The 21496-nt window shown below is 58.6% G+C and overlaps 2 protein-coding genes across 2 annotated transcripts in view; one reads left to right on the forward strand and one right to left on the reverse strand.

The window, feature by feature from the left end:
- SFXN5 (sideroflexin 5) overlaps positions 1-2913 on the forward strand; it is a 79152-nt gene extending 76239 nt beyond the window's left edge. The window contains exon 14 of the mRNA XM_027455857.3: positions 2409-2913. Within this exon, the coding sequence (XP_027311658.2) occupies positions 2409-2486 (78 nt within the window). The 3' untranslated portion in view covers positions 2487-2913. The remainder of the gene's footprint in view (positions 1-2408) is intronic.
- Positions 2914-7571: 4658 nt separating this feature from the next.
- Positions 7572-16475, reverse strand: LOC101792170 (homeobox protein EMX1). The gene is made up of 3 exons (XM_027455862.3): positions 15801-16475; positions 13283-13467; positions 7572-8357 (listed from the first exon to the last, which is right to left on the reverse strand). The coding sequence occupies exons 1-3, from the start codon at positions 16153-16155 to the stop codon at positions 8190-8192; spliced, it is 708 nt and encodes a 235-aa protein (XP_027311663.3). The 5' UTR covers positions 16156-16475; the 3' UTR covers positions 7572-8189.
- Positions 16476-21496: the final 5021 nt, after the last annotated feature.

Raw genomic sequence — 21496 nt, forward strand, 5'->3', positions numbered from 1 at the left:
AGCAAGGGGCTTGAGTGCACCCCGTACCACTCACCCCAAAGCCCACGACCGGTTTTATCTCCTTAGGACATCTTTAAAAGGCTCCCCGACCCCGTGGACTTCTCCCACCAGGCATCCGTTCCCTTGTCCTGACCCCACAACCTGTCCCTGAGCTCCCACCTCCATCCTGTCCTTGTAGGGCCATCCCACCTGGCCCTCAGAGCGTGATGGAGAGGCTCAGCCACGCTCTAGAAGGAGGCTGTTCCCCTCCTAGACCCCCAGGAAAAAAGCCGAGAAGCCCTACGAGCATTTCTCTCATCTCTCTCCTCCCACCGAGACAGGAAGGAGACTCCTGGCTCCTTCTTAAAAAAAAACCCTTGATGGGTTTTGTCTGAGTTGTGCTCGAAGCTTCCCACCGTGCCTTCCCCAAACATTTGGTTGCAGTTCTTTGCTCCCTCCCTCTCCGATGCTCTTCCCGCTGTTCAGCTGGAGCCGTGCTCGCCGCTTTTTTGAGTTGTGTCCCGGGAGAGCCCGAACGCCACATCCCTCCTCCTCTCCTCGCCGCAGCCTCTTGCAAGCACGGAGGTGCCTCTCCTGAACTCCTCTCTCCTCCCCTCGACATCCCCAAATCTCTCTACGAGCTGCACCGCGTCCCCAAGCCCTGCCGACCCAACTTGGGTTGGGTTGGGTTGGGTTGGGTCAACCCAACCCAAGCGCGTTGAGCGGCGCCAGGTCGTTTCTCCAGCTCCTCTCCCCGCCTCCACGTCTAGAAGCTTTTCCCTCCGTATCTGGAGGAAGAAAAGGAAAAACAACGGGCAGAAAAGCTGCGTCAGAGCCGGGCAGACCGGAGTTAATCCTCCCTCCAAATGGATCCCCGGGCGCCGGTGCGCGCGCGGAGTCGCCTCCCCTCTACCTTTGCACAATGCTTCACTTGGTGGTGCGGCACAGAAAGAAATGGTGAAGTTGCTAATAATGGCACTAAAAGAAAATATGCTACATCTGTTATGGATAGCAGTACAAAATTAGCTGATCACACCTCTGACACCCAAGATGTCTTCACTTAAAATACTCGTTGGCTTACTTTACATAATTTGCTGATTATATTTAAAAGAAATACAATTTTGCAATTACTGTTCTTTCTGGTGTGCTATCTATGCATCATTTTCTTTTTATGTTTATATATTTCTCCTTCATTAGTGCAGTCTGAAGGGTGATTAGATCCCTTCAAACATTTTACAGAGGTTAAACGTTGATTAAGATTTAATTATTACTGTAAATAGCTTGGAATGACATATGGTGCAAAAACCTGACATATGTGCATTTGAATAAATGAAGTGCTATTTCCCGTGATGCTCCAGTAGCTGTTTAACAGCTTTGCTGAAGGGTTATGTTGCACCTCATGTTAAGATTGCTTTGATGTTATATTTTGTTGGGTTTTTGCAGCTGAAAGCTAAGAACAGTTTTTCCAGTTTTTAAAAACATTGAATATTTTAAATACCTAAATTGTTTTGCACAAATTTTTGCTAATTTGTCTAACTAGGTTAAACATTTTCAAAAGCATCTCGATTTTTAACGTGGGCTCCTCAGCATTGTGGCAGCGGCGGCACCCAGGCGACGGTGAGGATTTCCAAAAGTCTGGTCCCGCGCCCGGCCCCGGTCCGCTCGGGCGCGGGGAGCACCCGAATCCCCGGCGGGGACGCGGTGGCTGGGCGAGAGCTCAGCGTGCTGGAAAGCTTCGTGCAGATCTGGCTGGAGGAAAAAAAAAATAATTTAAAAAAAAAAAAAACATAAAAAAAAAATAGGCGAGGGCTGGTGCTTTGGTGGAGACAGAAAAAGGAGCAGGGACAAAACAGTTTCTAAATTGTCGGAGCGCTTCCCGGAGACGCCGAGCGCGGTGTCTGGGATGCTCGAGGCGAGTGCCTGCTGGGGGAGCAGCGGTGGTGGGTGTCAGGAGGAAGGGTGCGGGGGCACCACGCCGGGGTTTGGCTGCTGTGTCCCCCCCTGGGACATATCTGGTTGGGATCTGCTGTCCCCTGTCCCCTCCGGCCACCGCAGCGCCGGGGCTGGATCCGCTCCTGCACGGCGCAAAGGATCCGCTTGGGAGAAGGGGAATGGTGCACGGGGATCCCCCGAGGAGCTCTGTAATTTTTTGGGACTGAGGCAGAGAGTGGGCATCGCTTCTTGTGATGCGTCTCCATCAACCCAGGGGTGTTTGGAGGCTCAAAGTACAGGACTTCGTGTCCTGAAGGGCGCGGAAAGGCAGAAACGACGCACCAAGTAGTGGCGCGCTCTCTCTTTCTCCATCCTTCACCCACGTTTACAACTCGGAGTGACTCCAGAGGGCCGGACTGCGGTCACAAACCCCCTCCTAATGGGGACGTGGCCCTGCCCAGCACAGCAGCTCTGACCTCTCCTCTTTGTTTCCGCAGATCGAGACGGCCCGGCTGGAGCCGGAGATCGCGATGGCCACCGCCAGCAAGACCGTGGTCTACAACAAGGGGCTGTAAGTGGGAGCTGCTCCGGCCTCCCGGCCCAGGAGAGCTGGGGAGGGCCGGGGGAAGCTCGAAATCACGCCTGGGATAAAAACACAGCAAGGAGACGAGATGAGCCTAGAGCTCAGCGCTACGAAGGCGCTGCCCCTCCCGGAGACCGGGGAGCGAACTAACACCTGGGGAGAACTGACACCTCACCCCACGCGGGAAGATTAACACTGAAATCGTTTTAACCTAGCCACAGGAGCAGCAGCGAGCAAATCGCCTTCAAACACTTTTAGAGAACTAGCTAAGGAATAATCCCTGACCTTTTAGCACTGCATGGAGGGAAGTTTCCGGGACGTTTACCTGGCTGTACCTAACCACACGAGAGTAGGCTTCACCGAGCAAATCCTGTTCCCAAAGCGAATTAAACCCCGGCACTGATGCTGCACAGAAGTAACTCCGCAGAGCCCAGAGGGTGCGTGAATTTCGAGTGCTTGATAGGGTGTTTGAGAAGTGTCCTGTACCGATTTCGTGGCCGTCCTGCCCCGGTGATCGTGCACGAAAGCAGCCCCGGTGCTGAGCCCTGGGGAGCTTGGTGAGCGCCGGCACCTGCTGCACCCACGGGATTTGGTGTGCCGTGAGGGGTCGAGGGGCTGGAAAGCCAACGTGGGAAGGGATTTCACAGCAAAAATGAGCTTAATTCCTGCTTTTCTTGGCACAGATGTAACGGATGGGGTTTGTCCCACCTAGTGCAGGCGCCCTGCAGGTGAGGCAGTCAATCCAAGCCACCTGGGTGCAGCTCTGAGAGGGGTTCCTGATGCCACAGCCCCGGGCAGAGGGGCTAACTGCACCCTGCGGGTGTCCGTCCGTCTGTCCATCTCACTCTCCGGCTGCTCCACGTTGAGCTGCTTCAAGTCAGGTGGGACAAACCCCCAGCAGGGCATCAAATCCCTCTCCCCTGTGCATGGATGTGGTTTTGGGGCTCTTCCTGGGTTACGGGAGCCACATCCCACATGGGTGCCTGGCCCCACAGCCCAGCAAAACTCCCCTGGCCACTCTTGGTTGTTTTTTTTTGGGGCTGTAATTTGGCTTTCCAGTTTCTTTTGCCCGAGGGCAAACCCCAAAGCAACTCCCTGAGGGGTCAGAGGGGTGGATTTTGGACACGGTCTCCTGGCCCGTTGCAGGGATGGAGGCGTTTTGGTGATGGCACAGCCGAACACGCAGGTTGCCCTCGTGCCGATGCCACCTTGTTGGGGCTGGGGGGGACCTGGGGAGGGTGGGGGGGAACAGGGAAAACCAAATTGCCACTGACACCGAATGTACGCACAAGGATGTGGTGCAATGTTTGGGGCTGGGGGGGCTCAGACCCTATTTGCTGCTCTCACTGGAGCTGCACCAGGCTGAGCCAGAGCCCAGCTGCCAGCCCAGCTCCCATTTTGTCCCTGGCACTGGTGGGGGCGCAGAGCTCGTGGAGCTCCCTGCATTTCCACCGGAGTAAAGGACAGCTGGAGCTGACCCAGCAGAGTTCTTCCAGTGCACTAGATGAGATGAATGTATGCTCAGCACCAAGCGGGGACACCCCTGGGGTCCCTACAGGGTTTTTTTGGGGGGGTTGGCACGATGGCACAGCAGCACCGGCAGCGCTGCCGCTCCCCGTGTGAAGCCAGCTGCTGAGCAGCACCCTGGGGAGCACTTTCCCCAAACCAAATATTTGGGGAAGCGTCTCCTGCCTTCCCCCATCACCCTGTGGAGGGGTCACCCCAAAAACGGGGCCATGCTGGGTGTGGGGAGGCGCAGAGCGCCCTGGGGTGCTGCGGGATGTGCCCGAAGCGGGGATGGAGCTGGTCTAAAACACACCCCGGGGGCTGGTGGTGTAGCTGAGCCCAGAGCTGAGCTCCCCACAAGCCCCCAGGGTGGGTTTTGTGCCCGAGCCATTCCACTGAGATGCTGCGAAGCTTTTTTATCTCGGGCTTTGGGTTGTTTGTTTGTTTGTTTTTTGAGGGGGGGGGGGTGCGACGGAGCCTTCACTTTGTAGTGGGGTGGTTTCGGAGGGGTGGAGCGAGGAGGGAGCCGCTGATTTGCTTTTTACACCGTAATTACTGATCAAAGATTTCGTGGCTGTGAACTCCGCTACCTGCCGGGCCCGCAGATGGAGTGAGTAATTTGCAGCGCGCGCGGCTAATTACGGAGCCGCGCGGGGAAATAGCCGCGGCCCCGCTCGCTGCACTCCTTTCGGAGAGACACCAGGGGAAAAAAAGCACGAAAAACCGAGCAGGTTTTGCTTAGGAAAGGAGCCGGTTCCTGGTTTGTGAGAGGGGAAGGGGCGCACGGAGGGTTTTTCCCTGGGCACGTTTCACCTGCGGAGCGTTTCGGCTCGCCGCGGAGCTCATTAGCGGAGGGCTGATCCCGCGGCGCACAACGAGGGCTGCGCTGCTTTGGGTTTCCTGCTCCCCCCCTGCTCTGTGAGTCAGGAGGGCCGGATTCTGTGCCAGAGGTGTTTGTGGGGTGAGGGCCCCCAAAATGATGTGGGACTTGAGGGCGCCGTGCGTCCGGCTGTGTGCGCACCCGGGAGAGCAGCGGAGCTGGAACCCAACGCGGGGCTCGGGTCTCACCTCTGCTGCCCCTCCCTGAGTGTCCCCCCTCAGGGCTGTCCCCTCACCTGGGGAGCAGGACACGGTGTGTGGATGAGGAGCACGTTTGGGGAGCAGCAGAGAGGCAGCGTCCCCCCAGCACAAGGGCACCGGGACACGAAAACAGCGGGGCCGTTCGGCACTGCCCGGCCCCTGGCCACGCACCGGACCCCAAATCCCCAAATCCCCCAAATTCAAGGCTGGGATGCTCCACAGCAGGACCCTCTGGGGCCACACGGGGTGCCTGGTGCCACTTTTGGGAACTGCTGCGCTCGTCCTTGGTGCACCCCACACGGCTCCTCCTGGCAGGGTTGGTGCTTGGGGCTGTGTTTGGGAAGTGGGCTCGGCGTCGTGCTCCGCTCCCGGTGCCGTCTGAGGAGGGGAAAAGCACGGCACTGGGGAAGTGGCAGCACATTAGGACTGTTTATTAGGACAGCAGATCGTGCCAAAAAGGAATACACACAACAGCTAATGATAACATTATGCACACTCACTTAATAGCTAATTAATCTCTCCGACTTTCCTAATGTACAAAAGGAGCCTTCGGTTTGTGAGAACAACCCAACCATTTGCATTTATTATTTCCTATAATTGGGGAAGTGGAAGAAATGGGAAGGAAAAAAAAAACCACCACACACCCCCCACACACATCAAGTTGTTCACCTCAGCAGATAATAATAATGAGCTGATCATCTCCTGTAGTATTTAATTAGAAATGTCGCAGTTAATTGATTTCTTGGATATGTTAATTAAGAAATAATGAGGACCAGGTTGCAGCAAAAGGTGCCAGCGAGGAGTTAAGGTTCCCTCCTGGAAGGGGCGACCTGGGGCTGCTGGGGACAGCCAGGGGACGGCCACGGGGCTCTGGTGCTGGTGCCCTGGAGCCTGCAGTGGGAAATGGGAAATGGAAAAATGGGAAATGGGAAATGGCTCGGCCCTGCTCTCCTCCTAGAGCTGTGGTCATCAAACACCAGCTCTGAGCTCTGCCAGCCTCAGCGCTTGGGATTTCCCTACCTGGGGACGTGGGGGATGAGCGGCGGCACCCGGCACCGCAGCCACCCCACTGATCGCCCGCGTCCCATGCACGCCCGCTGCCCAAACCCATTTTAATTTTTTGGTGCTCCTGGCTGCTTCTCCCCTTTTCTCAGTTTCTCCGCTTCCCCTCACTCGCAGCTCCTTTGCTTTTTTAATGCCTTGCTGGTTATTTTTTGCTCTCCATCCCCACGTGCGGCGAGGCGAGGGCAGGTGGCCGCGGTGCCGGGGCGGATGATGCCCTGGGATGAGGAGCCCACAAATCCAGCCTCGAAATCAGCTCCTGGCACCGTCGGGTACCCGCAGCCTGGCACCTCCCCGCATTTTGGGAGCCGTCCCCTTTGGCCATGGGATTTTTTTTTGTCGCTGGGGCTGCCTCGTGTCGGCTCCTCCGCCCCGCAGCCCGCGGGCATCGCCGCCCGGCCACGTCTTCCAGCCGCTGCTGCGCGCACCCGGCCCCCCACAGCCCCCGGGGGGGCCTCTTTTTAACCTTCTCGATGGATTTCTCGACCGCCACACTTTATGTAACACTTCTCCGTGTCTGGAATTAAAAAATCTTTAAAGACTTCGCCGCCTCTCGCGGGCGTCCTTGCTGCGCGGGGGCCAGGCGGGGAGGAACGGAGGGGGCTGCGGGACCCGGGGGGCTGTGCCACCAGGTGCAGGCCTTCAAATTCCTTGAAAAGACGAGCAAAAAACCCAAATTCTCATCATTTTGCTTGGCTGGGGGGGCTGCTCCAGGGACGGGGTGTTTCCAGGCAGGTGGGGAGAGGGCTGCCCCGTCCCGAAGAGCAGCAATTTTTATCCTATATATATAGAAGTGTGTGTATATGATATTTGTATACAGCAAATAATATTTATATGGCCTTGTATATATCATATATACACAGATTTGTATATATAGAATCTATAATGATTATATTTGCCTATTATATAGAGAAAATTATTATAAACATCCAACCCCAGACCCAGGTGGGATGCAGGAGGGTGCCCAACCTTCAGCCCCCAGACCCCAGGAGGGTGCCCAACACTTATCCCTCACCCCAAATCCCCTCTTCTTTCCCCCCCTCTTCTCTGGGGGTCCACGAGTGCCTGGAGCCAGGGGGGGTCCCCGGGCAGCCCCCAGCGCCCCGTTTCCCATCAGACCGGGGCATTCCTGCTCGCTCTGGGGCTGCCTCTCCCTCGACATTCAATCCCCGGCGCAGGTGTGAGGGGGCTGCCAGCCCCGAAGCCGCCGCATACCTGGCATACCTGCGGCCCCCCCGGCGACGGCGCGGCCCCCACCGGGAGCTGCCCCCTTCTCCTGCTGCTTTCCCACCACCGTCCTCACCCCACGGCAATGCCACCGCCGTGGGGACGCCACCCGTGGCCGGTGACGCCGGTGTCCCGGTGGCCACGTCCTCGTGGGATGCTCCTGGGGTGGGCGAGGGGGGGCGGCGGAGGCAAGGAGCCGGGGTTGGAGCGCATTTTTGCTTTTTATTTCCACGCAGTTAACACACACGCTACAGCTGCTGACTACCTACGACGGGTTGAACGCACGCACACGGGCACAAAAAAAAAATGAAGAGAATAAATTAAAACGAAACCGTGTAAAAACGGAACGGAACGAGGAAAAAAAACAAAAACAAAAAAACACAACAAAACGACGACAGAGGAAGGAGGAGGGGGGAGAGGGAGGCCAAAAAAAAAAAAAAAAAAAGAACAAACGAACAAAAAAAAACAGGGCTGGGCACATTGAGCTTCTAGGTAGGACGTTTTGAGTCGAGCTCACGGCTGACGGGCGGCTTCCAGCGCGGAGGAGGATGCGCGGTCGCGTCCCGGGGCGCGGGGCCCTGGCAGCCTCCTCTTCCTCCTCCTCGGCTCGGGCGGGGGCTTCCCAAAAAGCGCCCCCGAGGGATGCCCCGGGCACCGCGGGCGGCGGGGGGGAACGGGGTGCGGGGCCCCCGGAGGACCGGCGGCGGCGGCTTTGGGCGCTGGCGTCCCTAGAGTTCGCGTGGCGGTGCCGCCGCGCGTGTCCCCCCTTCGTCCCCCGGGTTCCTCTCCATGGTGGCTGCACCAGGAGCCTGTCCCTGCCTTAGTCGTTGGAGGTGACGTCGATGTCTTCTCCGCTCGACTGCTTGGTGGCGAGGCGCCATCGGTTGATGTGGTGGGAGCCTTTCTTCTTCTGGTCCGAGTCCAGCCCTTCCTCCTCCAGCTTCTGCCGTTTGTATTTCGTCCGCCGGTTCTGGAACCACACTTTCACCTGGGGGAGAGCGAGGAGAGGACAGGCAATCTCCTGTGAGCTCCCAGCGAGTTCCCACTCACCCCAGCGGTTCCCATTTCTCCATTTTCCCCCCCAGAGTGGCCACAAAGAGGTCCCAGCCCTGCCTCAGTTTCCCTTTCCCTGCTGCGCTTCGCAGGATGGGAGCGGGTGCCCAGCACCGTGGTGCCATGGGTGTCCCCGATGGCCCCACACATCATGCCCTGGGGTTGGGGTGGCACCACCAGCTCCCGGCCCTGCTTCATCTCCAGGCACAGCCCGACCAAGCCCATCACCTCCCCAGGCCACTAAAATGGGGCAATAACCGGCATTTTGGGGCCGAGCCCATCGTGCCGCTCCGTCTCTTTGCGCCCCTCGTGCGCAAAAGCCCGAGGGCAGGGTCTGAGGCTCTCAAAAGACTGCAAACAACCAGGGGGCTAACCTAGAGGATAAATTCACAGCATTTAGGTGCGAGGAAAGGTTTTCCACCACCAGGCTGCCCCAGCAGCCCGCAGAGGCTGCGGTGTCTCCGCGCTCGGGGGCAGCTCCTGCGACGGACGCGGCACCACGGGCACTGAGAGCAGCCGGGAATTTGGCGATGCAGGGAGCTGCTGGCGGTGCTGTGGGGTGCTGTGGGGTGCTGTAGGATGCTGAGCAGTGCTGTAGGATGCTGAGCAGTGCTGTAGGATGCTGCCCAGCCTCGTGGGCCCTGGCAGGACACTAGGTGCCGCTGCTCGGCCGCTGATGCCAGCCCCGCGACGCAGCGGGGTGGGAGCCATCACCTGCAGCGGCCACGTCCCGGATCGTGCCCCCTTTCAGCCCCATTCCTCGGGCTCTGCTCCCAGCCCGTGCTCGCCTCCTGCTCCGGGGGGTTTCTCAGCAGTCCAAGGTCGTCCCTCGGCCCCTCATTCCCAGGGGAGCAAAGCCCTCCCGGCGCGCAGGGGGCCGCTCGGTGGCTCCGAGGCGTGCTCGTTGCACCAAACCAGCTGCTTTATGGCACCACCGCCTGTTGGAACCCCGGCCGGGGACTCAAACCATTCGCTTTCCTCGCTTTGGGGCATTTCTCAAACAATACCGAGCTGGCGCCTTTCATTCACCCACCGCGGAGCACTTTGCAAACTTTAATTAAAGCTCCCAGCCCTCTGGGAGCGAGGAAGTTGCCTTATCCCTGAGGTAGAGCAGGGGAAACCGAGGTATAAAGAGATCGAGCTGCTTGGCTGAGGCTCTGTGGCAATCAGAGCTGGGGGCGAGGCATCTCCCAAATCCTCCCGAGGCAAGGTGAGGCTGTCCCCAACCCTTCAGGCCAGCCACACATCCCCAGCATTTCCAGGACGGGAGCGATGCTGTGGGTGTAAGCACGAGGCTCCAGCAGCAGCCTTTCAGCTGGAGGAGCTCTGCAGCAGCCGTGACCCAGGGACCAGCCCTGCTGTCACCTCCTCGTGCCGTGCTGTCACCTCCAAGGTCCCCAGCTGGGACCCCGGTGGCGCAGGCAGTGCTGCTCCCACTGGAGCGCAGCGCACGAAGCCCCCGGTGCGATGCCACAAAGCCCCAGCCAGGGCTTTTTTTTAAAAAAAAAACACCCCAAAACTCGGGAGTTTGCTTTAGTGAGACACAAAGGTTGGGAAGGGAGCACCCCAAAAGCGATTGCCCTTTCTCGGCACCTTGCTGCTCCGTGCCCAAGAAGCGTGCCCCTGGCTCGTGTCCCAGACAGGACGGGGGAGCTGCACTGTGCACCCCTACGAGCCCGGACCCATCTGATGGGGACAGTCCCCAGCTGCCACCTTGTCTCATTTGGAGGCCCCCAGGCTCCCACTGCCTCCCCTACCCCAATTTTTCAAGCCTCCAGGTGTCCTGCTGTGGGGACATCACTGCTGTGGTGTGAATCCGAGCTGGGGAGAGCGGACGGCCCACGGTACGGAGCTGTCGGGGGGCTCCAAATTTCCCCCAGGAGCTGCAGCCCCAGCTGGGCGCACAGAACCCAGCCCACCCACCCGCCCTGCACCGCAGCACGGCCGCTCTCCGGGTTTATCTGCGTCCCATCTTTCTCCTCCCGTAACTTCCAGGCATCCGCACGGTCACGGGGCCGCTCTGTCAATGATTACCGGCACCACTGCGGCCCACGGGGGCTGGGGGCAGCCAGCCCTGCAAGCAGAACACCAGAAGGGCTTGTGGGGTCACCCATGGCATGGCCACAATCACCCCACACCTCACAGCTGGGCAGGAGCCCGGCGCTTTGGGCAGGGGACCCCGCAGGGGGTGTCCCCCGGGGTGCTCTCCACGTGCTGCCGGGGATGGAGCGGCTCAGCCTGCGGCGTGCAGAATTTTGCACGAGGCCTCGCTGCGCAAAATCCACTCTGCAAAGCGATTTCCCAACCCATGGGCCAGCGAAACCGGGTAACCGGGGCGGCCTGGTGCCACCAACGATGGGCACGGCGCCGTCACCGCCTGCGCCGCCCCGCCTGGCACACCCCAGTCCCCGTGTCCCGTCCTGTCCCACGCCGCCCGGCACATGCAAACGCCGTCTCCCCGTGTCGCACCAGCCCCACACACGCACGTCCCACGCGTCCCATGGGCCCGGGTACGTGGCACACGCTGTCCCCACGCCTCTGCGTCATCCCGGCACGCGGCCGGCTCCTCTTGCGCCGTGCCCCCCCGGCGTCATCCCACTACACCCCTATATTTGCCGCTGACGCTTCCTTTTCTCCAAAAACCCCTTTTTTTGTGTGTTTTTTATTTTTTCCTCTGCCTGTCGTCCCAGCACCTTGGTGGGAGGAGGGCTGGGAAGGGGTTAATCACCTGTCCCCACCGCTCCCCCCATGGCCCAAGGCGGTTCCTGCTTTGGGGAGGGCGCTGGTACCCTTTTCACCTCCCCCTGGGGCTGCTCCAGGTGTTGCTCCCTGGCTGGACCCGGCTCAGCACCACCGAGCTGCCCTTTGCAGGGGAAAAGAGGCTGAAAAAGAGGAGTCCAGGCCCAGCAGCCCCCCAGCAGAGCTGCTCAGCCCCTGTGCACTGCTCCGAAATAAAAAAAAAATCATCCACTCATCCACACACCACTTGGGACACGGGACAGGGCACCGGCCACGGGTGGAGGCACACCTGGGGCGATGCCACCGCATGGCATGGAGCACATCGGGGGATTTTAGAGGGGTTTGTGGGGCTCAGCATCCCCTGCACGTGCCCTGAAGCAAGGAGGTGACAGCAGCAGGGTCACAGGACATGAAATATTCTGGGTAACCACCAGCAGCCCCTGGCTGCCTCTCCCGAATCCAGCCCTGCTCAGTTCAGTGCCCGGTCCCACGCCACACGGCTGGGTTATTTCCCTCTGGGTAATTAATAGAATATTTAAAACGCCTCTATATAACACATATTTATCCACATAAATATATCTAAGCAATATCTAATATGGGGATATATTTTAAGGCACAAAGCTGGTGGGGAGGAGGTTTCCCTGCAGCGCCCTGGTCCCGGGGCCGAGGCTCCCCCCGTGCGCAACGACCCGGCGGTGCCGCAGCTTCCCCGGAGCGAGGAGATACAGAACTACAAAGCAGGCTGCACTGTGTAAAAAAATACATTTCTATATTGCCTCTCGCTGCGATTCTGTTTATGCAGGCGGATTTAGAGGCAGATACCTCTGCTTTCTCCCAAGAAATTGCCTTTCGGCTCGGGGCAATGGTGCAAAATGCGAGGGGCTCTGAGCGCCCCCGGGCACCCCGCAGCTGCCCTTCCCGCCCAGGCAAGCTGCTGGTTGTTCTTTGACCTTTCAGCTTTTTTTTTTTTCTTTTTCTTTTTCTTAGCACCGTTTTCAGCCCCGAGAAGTGGCCGAAGCAGCAAAGAAAAGCGAGAGGGGATGGAGCCGGGGTGCCAGCTCCTGCCGTGCCCTGCTTCGGGGCTGCATCCCCCAAACACGGTGCCCTTACAGAGCTCGGTCCGTCCTCCCGGCTGCCTGCTTTTGGTTAAATCTCCTTGCTCTGTGGCCGCCCGCTGTCCCCGTTACAGGGAATTTTCCCTGCTAACTTCCCTCTCACGGGGCTGCATTTGCAGGTTTTGCTCGCGCCGAAGCCGGCAGAGCCTGGGCGAGGACAAGGCAGCGGCTGCGAGGAACTCCCACAGCTCTGCCTTTAGTTTTCAGTGGAATGGATATTATTTTATTTTCCATTAAATTGAAGATGGAAAACAAGCCAAATTAACAGCCAGAATTTGGCAGACACTCTCCTCGTTGACTCCATCGCTGGATATTAGGAGAAGTGGGGTGCTTTCGCCCGGGGTTTTGGGAGCAGCGCACCCAGCGTGCGGGGCTGCTCGGCCCCAATCCCCCTCTTTTCCCCTGGCACCATACACTTTTCCTTTCACCCTCACCCCCCTTCCTCATCTCCTACACTGAGGGCCAAATGCTTGTGTGATGTCTTTCCTAAAATCCGAAAGCTGCAGCTGAAACAAGCCCTGGGAGCGCGCACCCTTCGCGGGCACGTTTCTTTGCACTGTCCTGAGTCTGCCCGCAGACCCCAAAACTGGGCCAGGTTAAGACAGATTTTTGCCAGAGGGGTGACACTGCTTCTGCTTTGGTCACCAGATTTTTAAAAACATATTTTGCACGCAGCAAAACACCCAAGCAAACAAGGAATAACACTGGAAAACGACTCTGACTGGAGAGCGCGGGGGGGAACCTGCGTCCCTACCCGAGCCCCAGCCCCGCTGCAGGGGATCTTGATCCGAAAACACTGCTCAGCCAACAGCAGCAGCTCCCCATCACCAAAAAAAAGCCCGACCTGACCCCAAAAACCTGCGCAGCTCCGGCACAATTTCCGTGCACGATTCCTGGAGACAGGAGCCGGGATTTCGCCCGGCCCCGAGCGGTTTCGGCGCGGAGCTGCTGCCGGCTGTGCCGTGCCGTGCCGTGCCGTGCCGTGCCGTGCCATGCTGTGCCGTACCTGGGTCTCGGAGAGGCTGAGGCTGCTGGCCAGCTGCTTGCGCTCGGCGCCCACCACGTAGTGGTTCTTCTCGAAGGCCCTCTCCAGCCGCAGGAGCTGGGACGGCGAGAAGGCGGTGCGGATGCGCTTGGGTTTGCGGGCGAAGGGCCCGTGCAGGAGCAGGCTCTCCTGGGACACCTCGCTCCCTGCGGGCAGAGCGGCAGCGTCAGGCCCCGCGGAGGCATCCCCGGCACCATGTCTGATGGGGTTTTGGGGGATTTGGGGTCTGGGGGAAGGTAGGGAAGGATGGGAGCCCCCCCAGCACTGCGGTGATCCCACCCGGCTCGTCGTCTCCTTCCCGGCTGGGCACGGGGCAGAGCGAGAGGGGAAGGGGGACAGAGAGGAAAAGGGGAGAGAGAAAAGGCACGGAGAGAGCTGGGGAAGAAAAACAGCAGGGAGAGAAATGAGGCGAGGGGGGAAAGAAGAGCGGAAGGAGAAAGAAGGACTAAGAGGTGAGAGAGGAGGTTGAGCAAATGGGAAAGTCAGGATGGAAAAAGACAAGAGGGGAAAGAAAGGGGAGAAAGTGAGAAATGACAAGGAAAAAACTGAGAGAAAAAAGAGAAAGGGAAATGAACGGGGTAAAAAGAGAGAAAAAGAAAGAAGGAAGGAAAAGGAGAGAATGGGGGAAAGAAAAAGAGACAGAAAGAAAAAGAAAAAAGATAAAGTAAAATAAATTTGAAAAGGCAAAGAAAAAAAAAAGAAAATACAGAAAGGTGGGAAGACTGAAAGGCAGGCAGAAAGACAGACAGAAAGAAAAAATAAAGAGAAAGGGAAAGAAAGAAAGAAAAAAGTGAGGGGGGTGGAACTAGGTGAGCTGTAAGGTCCCTTCCAAGCCAAAGCATTCAGTGACAGACAGAAGGAAAAATGCTACGGGAGAGAAGTGAGAGAGGGAACGAGACGGAGGCTGAGGGAAAGTCAGAAAGAAAGAGAGAAAGGGAAAAATCAGAGAGAAAAAGGGGAAGGAAATGAAAGAGGAAGGAAAGAGGGAGAAAGAAAGAGAGAAAGAAGAAAGAAAGAAAGAAAGAAAGAAAGAAAGAAAGAAAGAAAGAAAGAAAGAAAGAAAGAAAGAAAGAAAGAAAGAAAGAAAGAAAGAAAGAAAGAAAGAAAAAGAAAGAAAGAAAATTTAAAAAAATGAAAGAAGGAAAAAAGGGAAAAAAAGGGAAAAAAAGGAAAAAAATTTAAAAAGGGAAAAAAATGGAAAAAAAAGGGAAAAAAAAGGAAAAAATGAATAAAGCAAAGGAAACATGAGAAAGAAAAAGGATTAGAGGAGGAGGCAGCGAGACGGCTGGCTGGACAGAGCCCCGCGGGGCCGCCAGCACCGGGGGAGCCGCTGCGGGCACTGCGGGGCCGCACCGGGAGCTGCAGCCGCCGGCGGGGCTCGGGCTGGAAAATGGGGATGGGGATGGGAGGAGAGGGAAAGGAGGGGAGAGGAAAGGAAAAAAATGGAAAGGAAAGGAGAAAAAGGAAAGGAAAGGAAAGGAAAGGAAAGGAAAGGAAAGGAAAGGAAAGGAAAGGAAAGGAAAGGAAAGGAAAGGAAAGGAAAGGAAAGGAAAGGAAAGGAAAGGAAAGGAAAGGAAAGGAAAGGAAAGGAAAGGAAAGGAAAGGAAAGGAAAGGAAAGGAAAACGAGATAGGACAGTGAACGGGAAGAAGAAAGGAAGAGGGAGTTAGGAAAAGACAGAAGGAGAATAAAGAGGAAGGCAGGCAGAGAAAAGTGAGTGATTAGGAAAGAAGGATTTTTTTAAAAAAATGAGAAAGAAATTAAGAACAAAAATAATGGAAGAGAAAGAAAAAGAAACACGGAAAGAAAACAACAGGAAAAGAGAGAAACAGAAACAGAGAGGAGAGAAAGAAGAAAGAGAGAATGAAAGAAAGGGAAAGAAAGAGAGAGAAAGGGAAGGACAGAAAGAGAGAAAGAAAGAGAGAAAGAAAGAGAGAAAGAAAGAGAAAGAGAGAAAGAGAGAAAGAGAGAAAGAGAGAAAGAGAGAAAGAGAGAAAGAGAGAAAGAGAGAAAGAGAGAAAGAGAGAAAGAAAGAAAGAAAGAAAGAAAGAAAGAAAGAAAGAAAGAAAGAAAGAAAGAAAGAAAGAAAGAAAGAAAGAAAGAAAGAAAGAAGGAAATGGAAAGAAGGAAAGGAGGAAAGAGAAACAAATAGAGAAAGTGAGTAAGAAAAAAAAAAAAGAAATACAGGGAGGAGAGAAAGAGGGAAAGAAGGAAAGCAAGACGGAAAGAAAGAAGGCAGAAGAAGGCCGGCAAAGCAGGACAAGCGCTGGTCCCGAGGGCAGCAGCTCCGCGCTCCCAGCCCCGAGCGCCCGCGCTGCGCCCCCAGCCCCGGGGGGCTCCGGGCCCGGCCGTGCCCCGCGGCGCAGCAACAGGTGGGGGCCGGCGGCGCTTGGCGGGGCTCCCCGGGACCCCCTGAACCCCCCCCCGGTCCCCTCCATCCCCTCCCCAAAACCCCCAATCCCCCCCGGCTCCGTGCTCACCTTGGAAGCGGTGCCCGAAGAAGCGGTTGCGCAGCACCCAGGGGTAGAAGTTGAGGGGGTCGCGGTGCTGCGCTCCGAAAAAGGGGTGCGGGGGGGGCAGCGGCGGGGGTCCCACGGGCAGAGCCGGGTGCCCGACGGCCTCGGGGAAAACGAGCTCGGCGCTGCCGTACAGGGCCCGCCCGGCGGCGGCTGCAGCCCCCTGGAAGCCCCCCGGGAAGGAATCGGCGGCGGGGCCGGGGCCGGGGTAGGGGAGGGCGGCGGAGGGGCGCAGGGGGGGTTCGTCGGGGTTCAGGGGGGTGTCCTTGGCCACCAGGGACTCGATGGTGAAGCAGCGCTTGGCGGACGGCTGGAACATGGTTTGCGCCTGGGGGGGCCGGAGCGGGGCCGGTCCTGCGGGTGCGCGCCCGGCTGCGTGTGCGTGTGCGCGCGTGTGTGTGTGTGTGTGGGGTGTGTGGGGTGCGTGCAAGAAACCTCCCCCCCGGGTACACGCGCGCACACACGCGCGCACATGCACACACGCACATGCACACACGCGCGCACAACCCCCCCTCGCCGCCCACCCGCGGGCTGCCGGCAGCCCCCGCACCCTAAACCCTAAATCCCGCACCCTACACCCCGCACCCTACACCCTCCACCCTAAATCCAGCACCCTCCACCCTAAATCCAGCACCCTCCACCCTAAATCCCGCACCCTCCACCCCGCACCCTTCACCCTACACCCCTCGCCCCGTACCCAACACCCCCCCAAGCACCCCCCAGCACCCCCTCACCCCCTCACCCCCGCAGCCCCGCAGCCCCCAGCCCGGCTCGCCCTACAAATACAGCCGGTACCTGGGGCGGCCCGCCCGCCTGGGCGGCCTCACCTGCGGGGCTTGGGGGGGCTGCGGCTGGGGCTGGGGCCGGGGCCGGCGGCGGGGAGGAGGTGAGGGGGGGGGAAGGTTGGAAGGAAAGGGGGGGGGGAGGCAGAGAGCGCCTGAAAAACCGGCCTGGAGCCGCCGCCGGCGAGCCCACAAGTTGGGGGAGCGGGGCTGGGGATGGCCGGGGGGTCCCCGCCCGCCCCCCCCCCTCCTCCTTTCCCCTGAGCCCCCCCCTCCCCGGCTCTCCGCAGCCCCTCGGTGCCCGGCGGCAGCCCCGCGGGTCCCGGTGGGGTGGGGGGGTTAAAGGAGGGGGTGGGTGGGAAGGTGAAGCCCCCCCCACCCCAGACCCCAGCGCCGCCCCCCTGCCCATCCGCGCCCCCCCCCACCACCACCAAAAGGCGCAGGATGCGCGCAGCACCCCCCCCCCGAGCCCCCCCGGCTCCCAGCCGCCGGCAGCGGCGGACAAAAGCTCTTCCCACGGGTCCGATCCTGCGCGGGGAATAAAAACATCATGAAAAACATTTAAAAAAAATTAAAAAAAAAAATAATTCTAAAACCCGACCGCTTCGTGCAAGTGGCCCCCCCCTCCCCAAGGCGGCTGGATGGGGGGGGTGTGTGTGGGGGGGGCGATGCGCAGCCCCCTCGGCGGGCCCGTCCCGAGTTCACTCCGCAGTTTGGCTCTGCTTCGGCGCGGAGGAGGGGGCTGCCTCCCTCCCGCACAAAGGGGGCTGAAAGTCTATTTTCCACTTGGCTGGGCCGAAATGCTCCTCGCCGGCCCCCGCGGGTCCCCCGCTGCCCCCCACCTCCCCCCCGACCATGTCCCCCCCCCCCCATCCTCCCCAGGTCCTGCGCCCACCCGCGGGACCGGGCAGGATGGGAGCGGGGCGCAGCCGGCGGTGCGCAGCCTTGGAGACGCCGCAGCGCTCGGCCCCGCTTGTTGAGTTTGTTTTATTTTTATTATTTTTCATTTTTTTTTCGCCTCCGAGGAGGCGAAAAGAGAGGGAGAAGGAAAAAAAAAAAATGTCTCGGCGTTTTTAAATAGATATTTGTGGAGAAACGGGGAACGGGAAGGAGCGCGCGGCTGGGGCTGCCCGCCGGGAGCGCAGCGGGTGCGGAGCGGGGCGCACCTGGAGGGAAGGGAGAAGGGGAAGGGGAAAGGGGAAAAGGGGAAAAGGGAAAGGGAAAAAAGAGAAGGGAAAAAGGAGAAGGAAAGGGGAAAGGGGAAAGGGGGAAAAGGGAAAGGGAAAACGGGAAGGGAAAAAGGAGAAGGGAAGGGGAAGGGGAAAAGGGAAAAGGGGAAAGGAAAGGGGAAAAGGGGAAAAGGGAAAGGGAAAAACGGGAAGGGGAAAAGGGGAAGGGGAAAAGGGGAAGGGGAGGGGAAAAGGGGAAGGAAAGGGGAAAGAAGAGAAGGGGAAGGGAAGGGAAGGGAAGGGAAGGGAAGGGAAGGGAAGGGAAGGGAAGGGAAGGGAAGGGAAGGGAAGGGAAGGGAAGGGAAGGGAAGGGAAGGGAAGGGAAGGGAAGGGAAGGGAAGGGAAGGGAAGGGAAGGGAAGGGACACGGGGACAGCGCTCGGTTTGGATGCTGTGCGCCGGATTCGCAGCGTTTAATTCCATCCAGCTCCGCTCCGCTCCGTGCCGCCCCATTCCCATTCCCTCCCCCTGTTCCCTCCCGGCCCCCCCCCCGTTCCCTGCCCGTTTGGGGCTGCGGGACAGCGGCCACGGGTGCGGGGTGGGGCGGCGGGGCCGGGATTTCGTTTGGGGCCGCCCCAAAGCCCCCCGAGCATCCCCTGTAGGACGAAGCCCCCCCCCCGCGGCCGGAGGCGACCCCCGCCGGCAGCACCTCCCCTGCGCACCTCTCTCCGGGGGCACATTTTGAGGGGAGCTTCTTTGCTTTGGGGACCCCCCCGAGTGTCATTAAATCATTAAAATGATTTTATTTTTTTTTTATTTTATTTTTTTCTCCCGGATCTCTTGCATCCCCCTGGCTGGGGGGGGGTTTCTCCCTGCATCCCCCCGCAGGGTGGGTGCCTGGAGATCCCCACGGGGTGCCCGGCCGGGGGGAGCGGCTGGTGGTGGGGAGGGGGCTTTGCCTTCAACGAAAGGGGCTCCGGGGGGGGCCACTGCGGCACGGGGACTGGGTGGGGGGCGCGCAGGGGGTCCCTGCCCCCCGGACCGGGGGGTGCCACCGGGGCAGAGCGGGGGCTGCTCCTTGGCCAAATGGCATCGCGGCGGCTTCCCGGGGAGCAAACGAAAGAGGGAGGAAGAAGAGGAAGAGGAGGACGGGATGGGCACCAAAATCCAGCCTTGGGGTGGGGGGTGTGGGGGCAGCAGGGCCCGATCCGGCACGGTGCCGGCAGGTGCGAGCCGTGTGTGTGTCCCCCCCCCCGTTAATCTGTAACAGCAGCGAGGGCAGGAGGTGGAAAATCAGGGCCCGAGCCCCGGAGCGTGGCCACGGGCACAGCTGGCCGGGATGTTAAAAGTTGACCAGACTTCAAAGTGCTGCTTCATTTCCTCCTCCTCCTCCTCTTCCTCCTCCTCACCGCCCCACCTGCCAGGGCAGAGCTGCAGCCCCTGTTCCTCAGCCTTTTTTTTTTTTTTTTTTTTTTTTAATTATTATTATTATTTTAATTTATTTAATTTGGTTCAGGGGTGTGCTGGAGGGGAGTACGCCTCCCCCGAGCAACCCCTTGGGTTTCGGGGGGGCAATTTATCTCACCTCCCTGAGCCTTCCCTTGGTAAGGTGGCTTTGTCGGCTGGTCCGCTGGTGGATGGAGAGAGGGAGGGAGGGAGAGATGGAGAGATAGGAGGATGGAGGGATGCACATCACACAGGAATGGTGGAGATAGTGGTAGATCCATGCGCTGGCACGGATAGGTGGGAAGGAGATTTGGTTCATAGTCTCGGGCTGATATGGAGAGAGGATCCCACCACGTAGCCCGGGAAGGGGAAGCCCCCCCAGGTCACACAGCTGCACGTTAGGGGCTGGAAGGGATCCGTCCTGCAGGGACAGACGCTGCTGGCTCCTCACCCAGCAACACGATGGGCACGGCTGTTTGCAGAGGTTTCATCCAAAAAAAAAAAACAGGAGCCCTGTGCCGACACCGGCTCTGCTGCGACGGGCACAATCTAATCCAATCCCAACCTAATCCAGCCGGGAGGAGAGGTGGGGAAAGCACTAAAGCCAAAAGCATGCACCAAACGGTGAGACCGGATCCCTCGAGCCCTCGTAGTGCCCAGGTTCCTGAGCTGGAGGCTCTCTGAGGTGGGGTATCCCGATGGAAATGCAGCCACGTGCCATTAAAGCAAATTTTGCGCTTGCAAAGCAACCAGAATTTTGCACCCAGCTCTTTGCATTGACACCCCCAGCTCCTGAAAGGATCAGGGCACATCTCACAGCATCTACAGAGGATGGTTCAGGTGCCCATAATCCTGCCCAGACCTTCCCAAAACCTGCAGCCCCCCCACTGCAGGTGGCAATGCCCCTGCCAGGCATGGTCCCGGCACAACCGCCCCAGCCCTGGGGCTGCAGGGTCGGCTTCCACCCAGCAGAGCTGGGGCTTTCTGGGGCTTTTTGATTTTATAATTCCTTAGAAATAGCCCCAAATCGGAGAATAATCAGCTTCCTGAGGAAGAAATAATCAGCTTTTTCTCATCAGAGCTCCTTGAAATTGCGCGTGGAGCTTGTCGCAGCCCGGACACCAGGCAGAAAAGCAGCTCTTTGGAGGAAAAACTGACCCAGAATGTGATTTTTTTGGGCTCCCAGGGCTCCCTACAAGCATAGTCCATGAAACAGATAAGGTTTTGGGGATGGGGTCTCCGTGTGTAGATGCCACATCAGTGCGCACAGGTTTTTGGAGGGGCTGTGACCGAGCATTAGGGAGAATTTCTTCACGGAGAGGTGGTCAGGCACCCGATGGGCTGTCCTGGGTGATGGGGCTCCCTTCTCCTGCCAGCCTGGGGGGGTGAAGGCGGGCAGGGGACAGGCTGCTTCCTGCTGCTCCGCTGGGACTTTGTCACATCGAGGAGCTGGAGGATTGAAATTTGAGGTGAGACCCAGCTCGAGGTGGGATTCTGCAGGTAGGAGCCGCCCCCTGGCTCAGCACCCCGGCACCCAGGGGCGCAGCAGCAGGGGGTGCAAACTGCCCTAATCCCTGCCCTGGACCCTAAAAATCTCCCCAAAACCTGCGGTGGGAAGCTCTGGGCATAGCACGGGGATTCCTGGTGACTTCTCAGCACTCGTGCCACCGGCAGCGAGCAGAAGGGCTCAGCCAGGCTGCCTGCACCACCCCACTGGTTTTGGGGTGGAAGCCTGGTCTCCCAGCTTACACCCCACAGCACGGCTCACCCCGGGGCTGTAGGATGTTGTCCTTAAAGGAAAAACTTTGTCACCTATTGCAGGTTCAGCACTGCAGCAAAATATTTCTCTCTGAGCCATGCACCTCCTTGGGGTTGCACCGCACCGTGAGCCCCGCACCGTGTCCCAATGACACCCCAAAAGCCCCCAGTGATGGGGAAGGCACCATCCCACGAGGGATTGCTCCACGGCAGGGCAGGGAAACTGCAGGGAGAAGATGCGATGGCATCAGTGCACTGCTCGGATGGTGGGACAGACCCCAAAACCCCGCGGGGACCGTGCTGTGTTGTCGCAGTGGAGATCTGCAGACTTGGCTCCCGCTCACCTCCCCAACATAATGTTAAATGGCTTCAAGACGGTTTATCAGCCACTTACATATGTTGCTTATAGACGCCAAACTTATTAACACAATAAAACTGCTGCTCAGAAGCCTTCCTGCTTCTTTTGCTCGCGGAGAGCGTCGGCATCGGGAGCACCTAGCCGCCTC

This window comes from Anas platyrhynchos, chromosome 4, assembly GCF_047663525.1.
Source record: "Anas platyrhynchos isolate ZD024472 breed Pekin duck chromosome 4, IASCAAS_PekinDuck_T2T, whole genome shotgun sequence".
Lineage (NCBI taxonomy): Eukaryota > Metazoa > Chordata > Aves > Anseriformes > Anatidae > Anas > Anas platyrhynchos.

Bases quoted from the DNA above. Each gene is read 5' to 3' on its own strand.
- LOC101792170 (XM_027455862.3), bottom strand. From the start codon at position 16,155: ATGTTCCAGCCGTCCGCCAAGCGCTGCTTCACCATCGAGTCCCTGGTG. The intron at 13,468-15,800 runs GTGAGCACGGAG...CTCTGCCCGCAG, and splicing joins CTTCGGGCACCGCTTCCAAG to GGAGCGAGGTGTCCCAGGAG. The intron at 8,358-13,282 runs GTACGGCACAGC...GCTCTCCCCCAG, and splicing joins TCAGCCTCTCCGAGACCCAG to GTGAAAGTGTGGTTCCAGAA.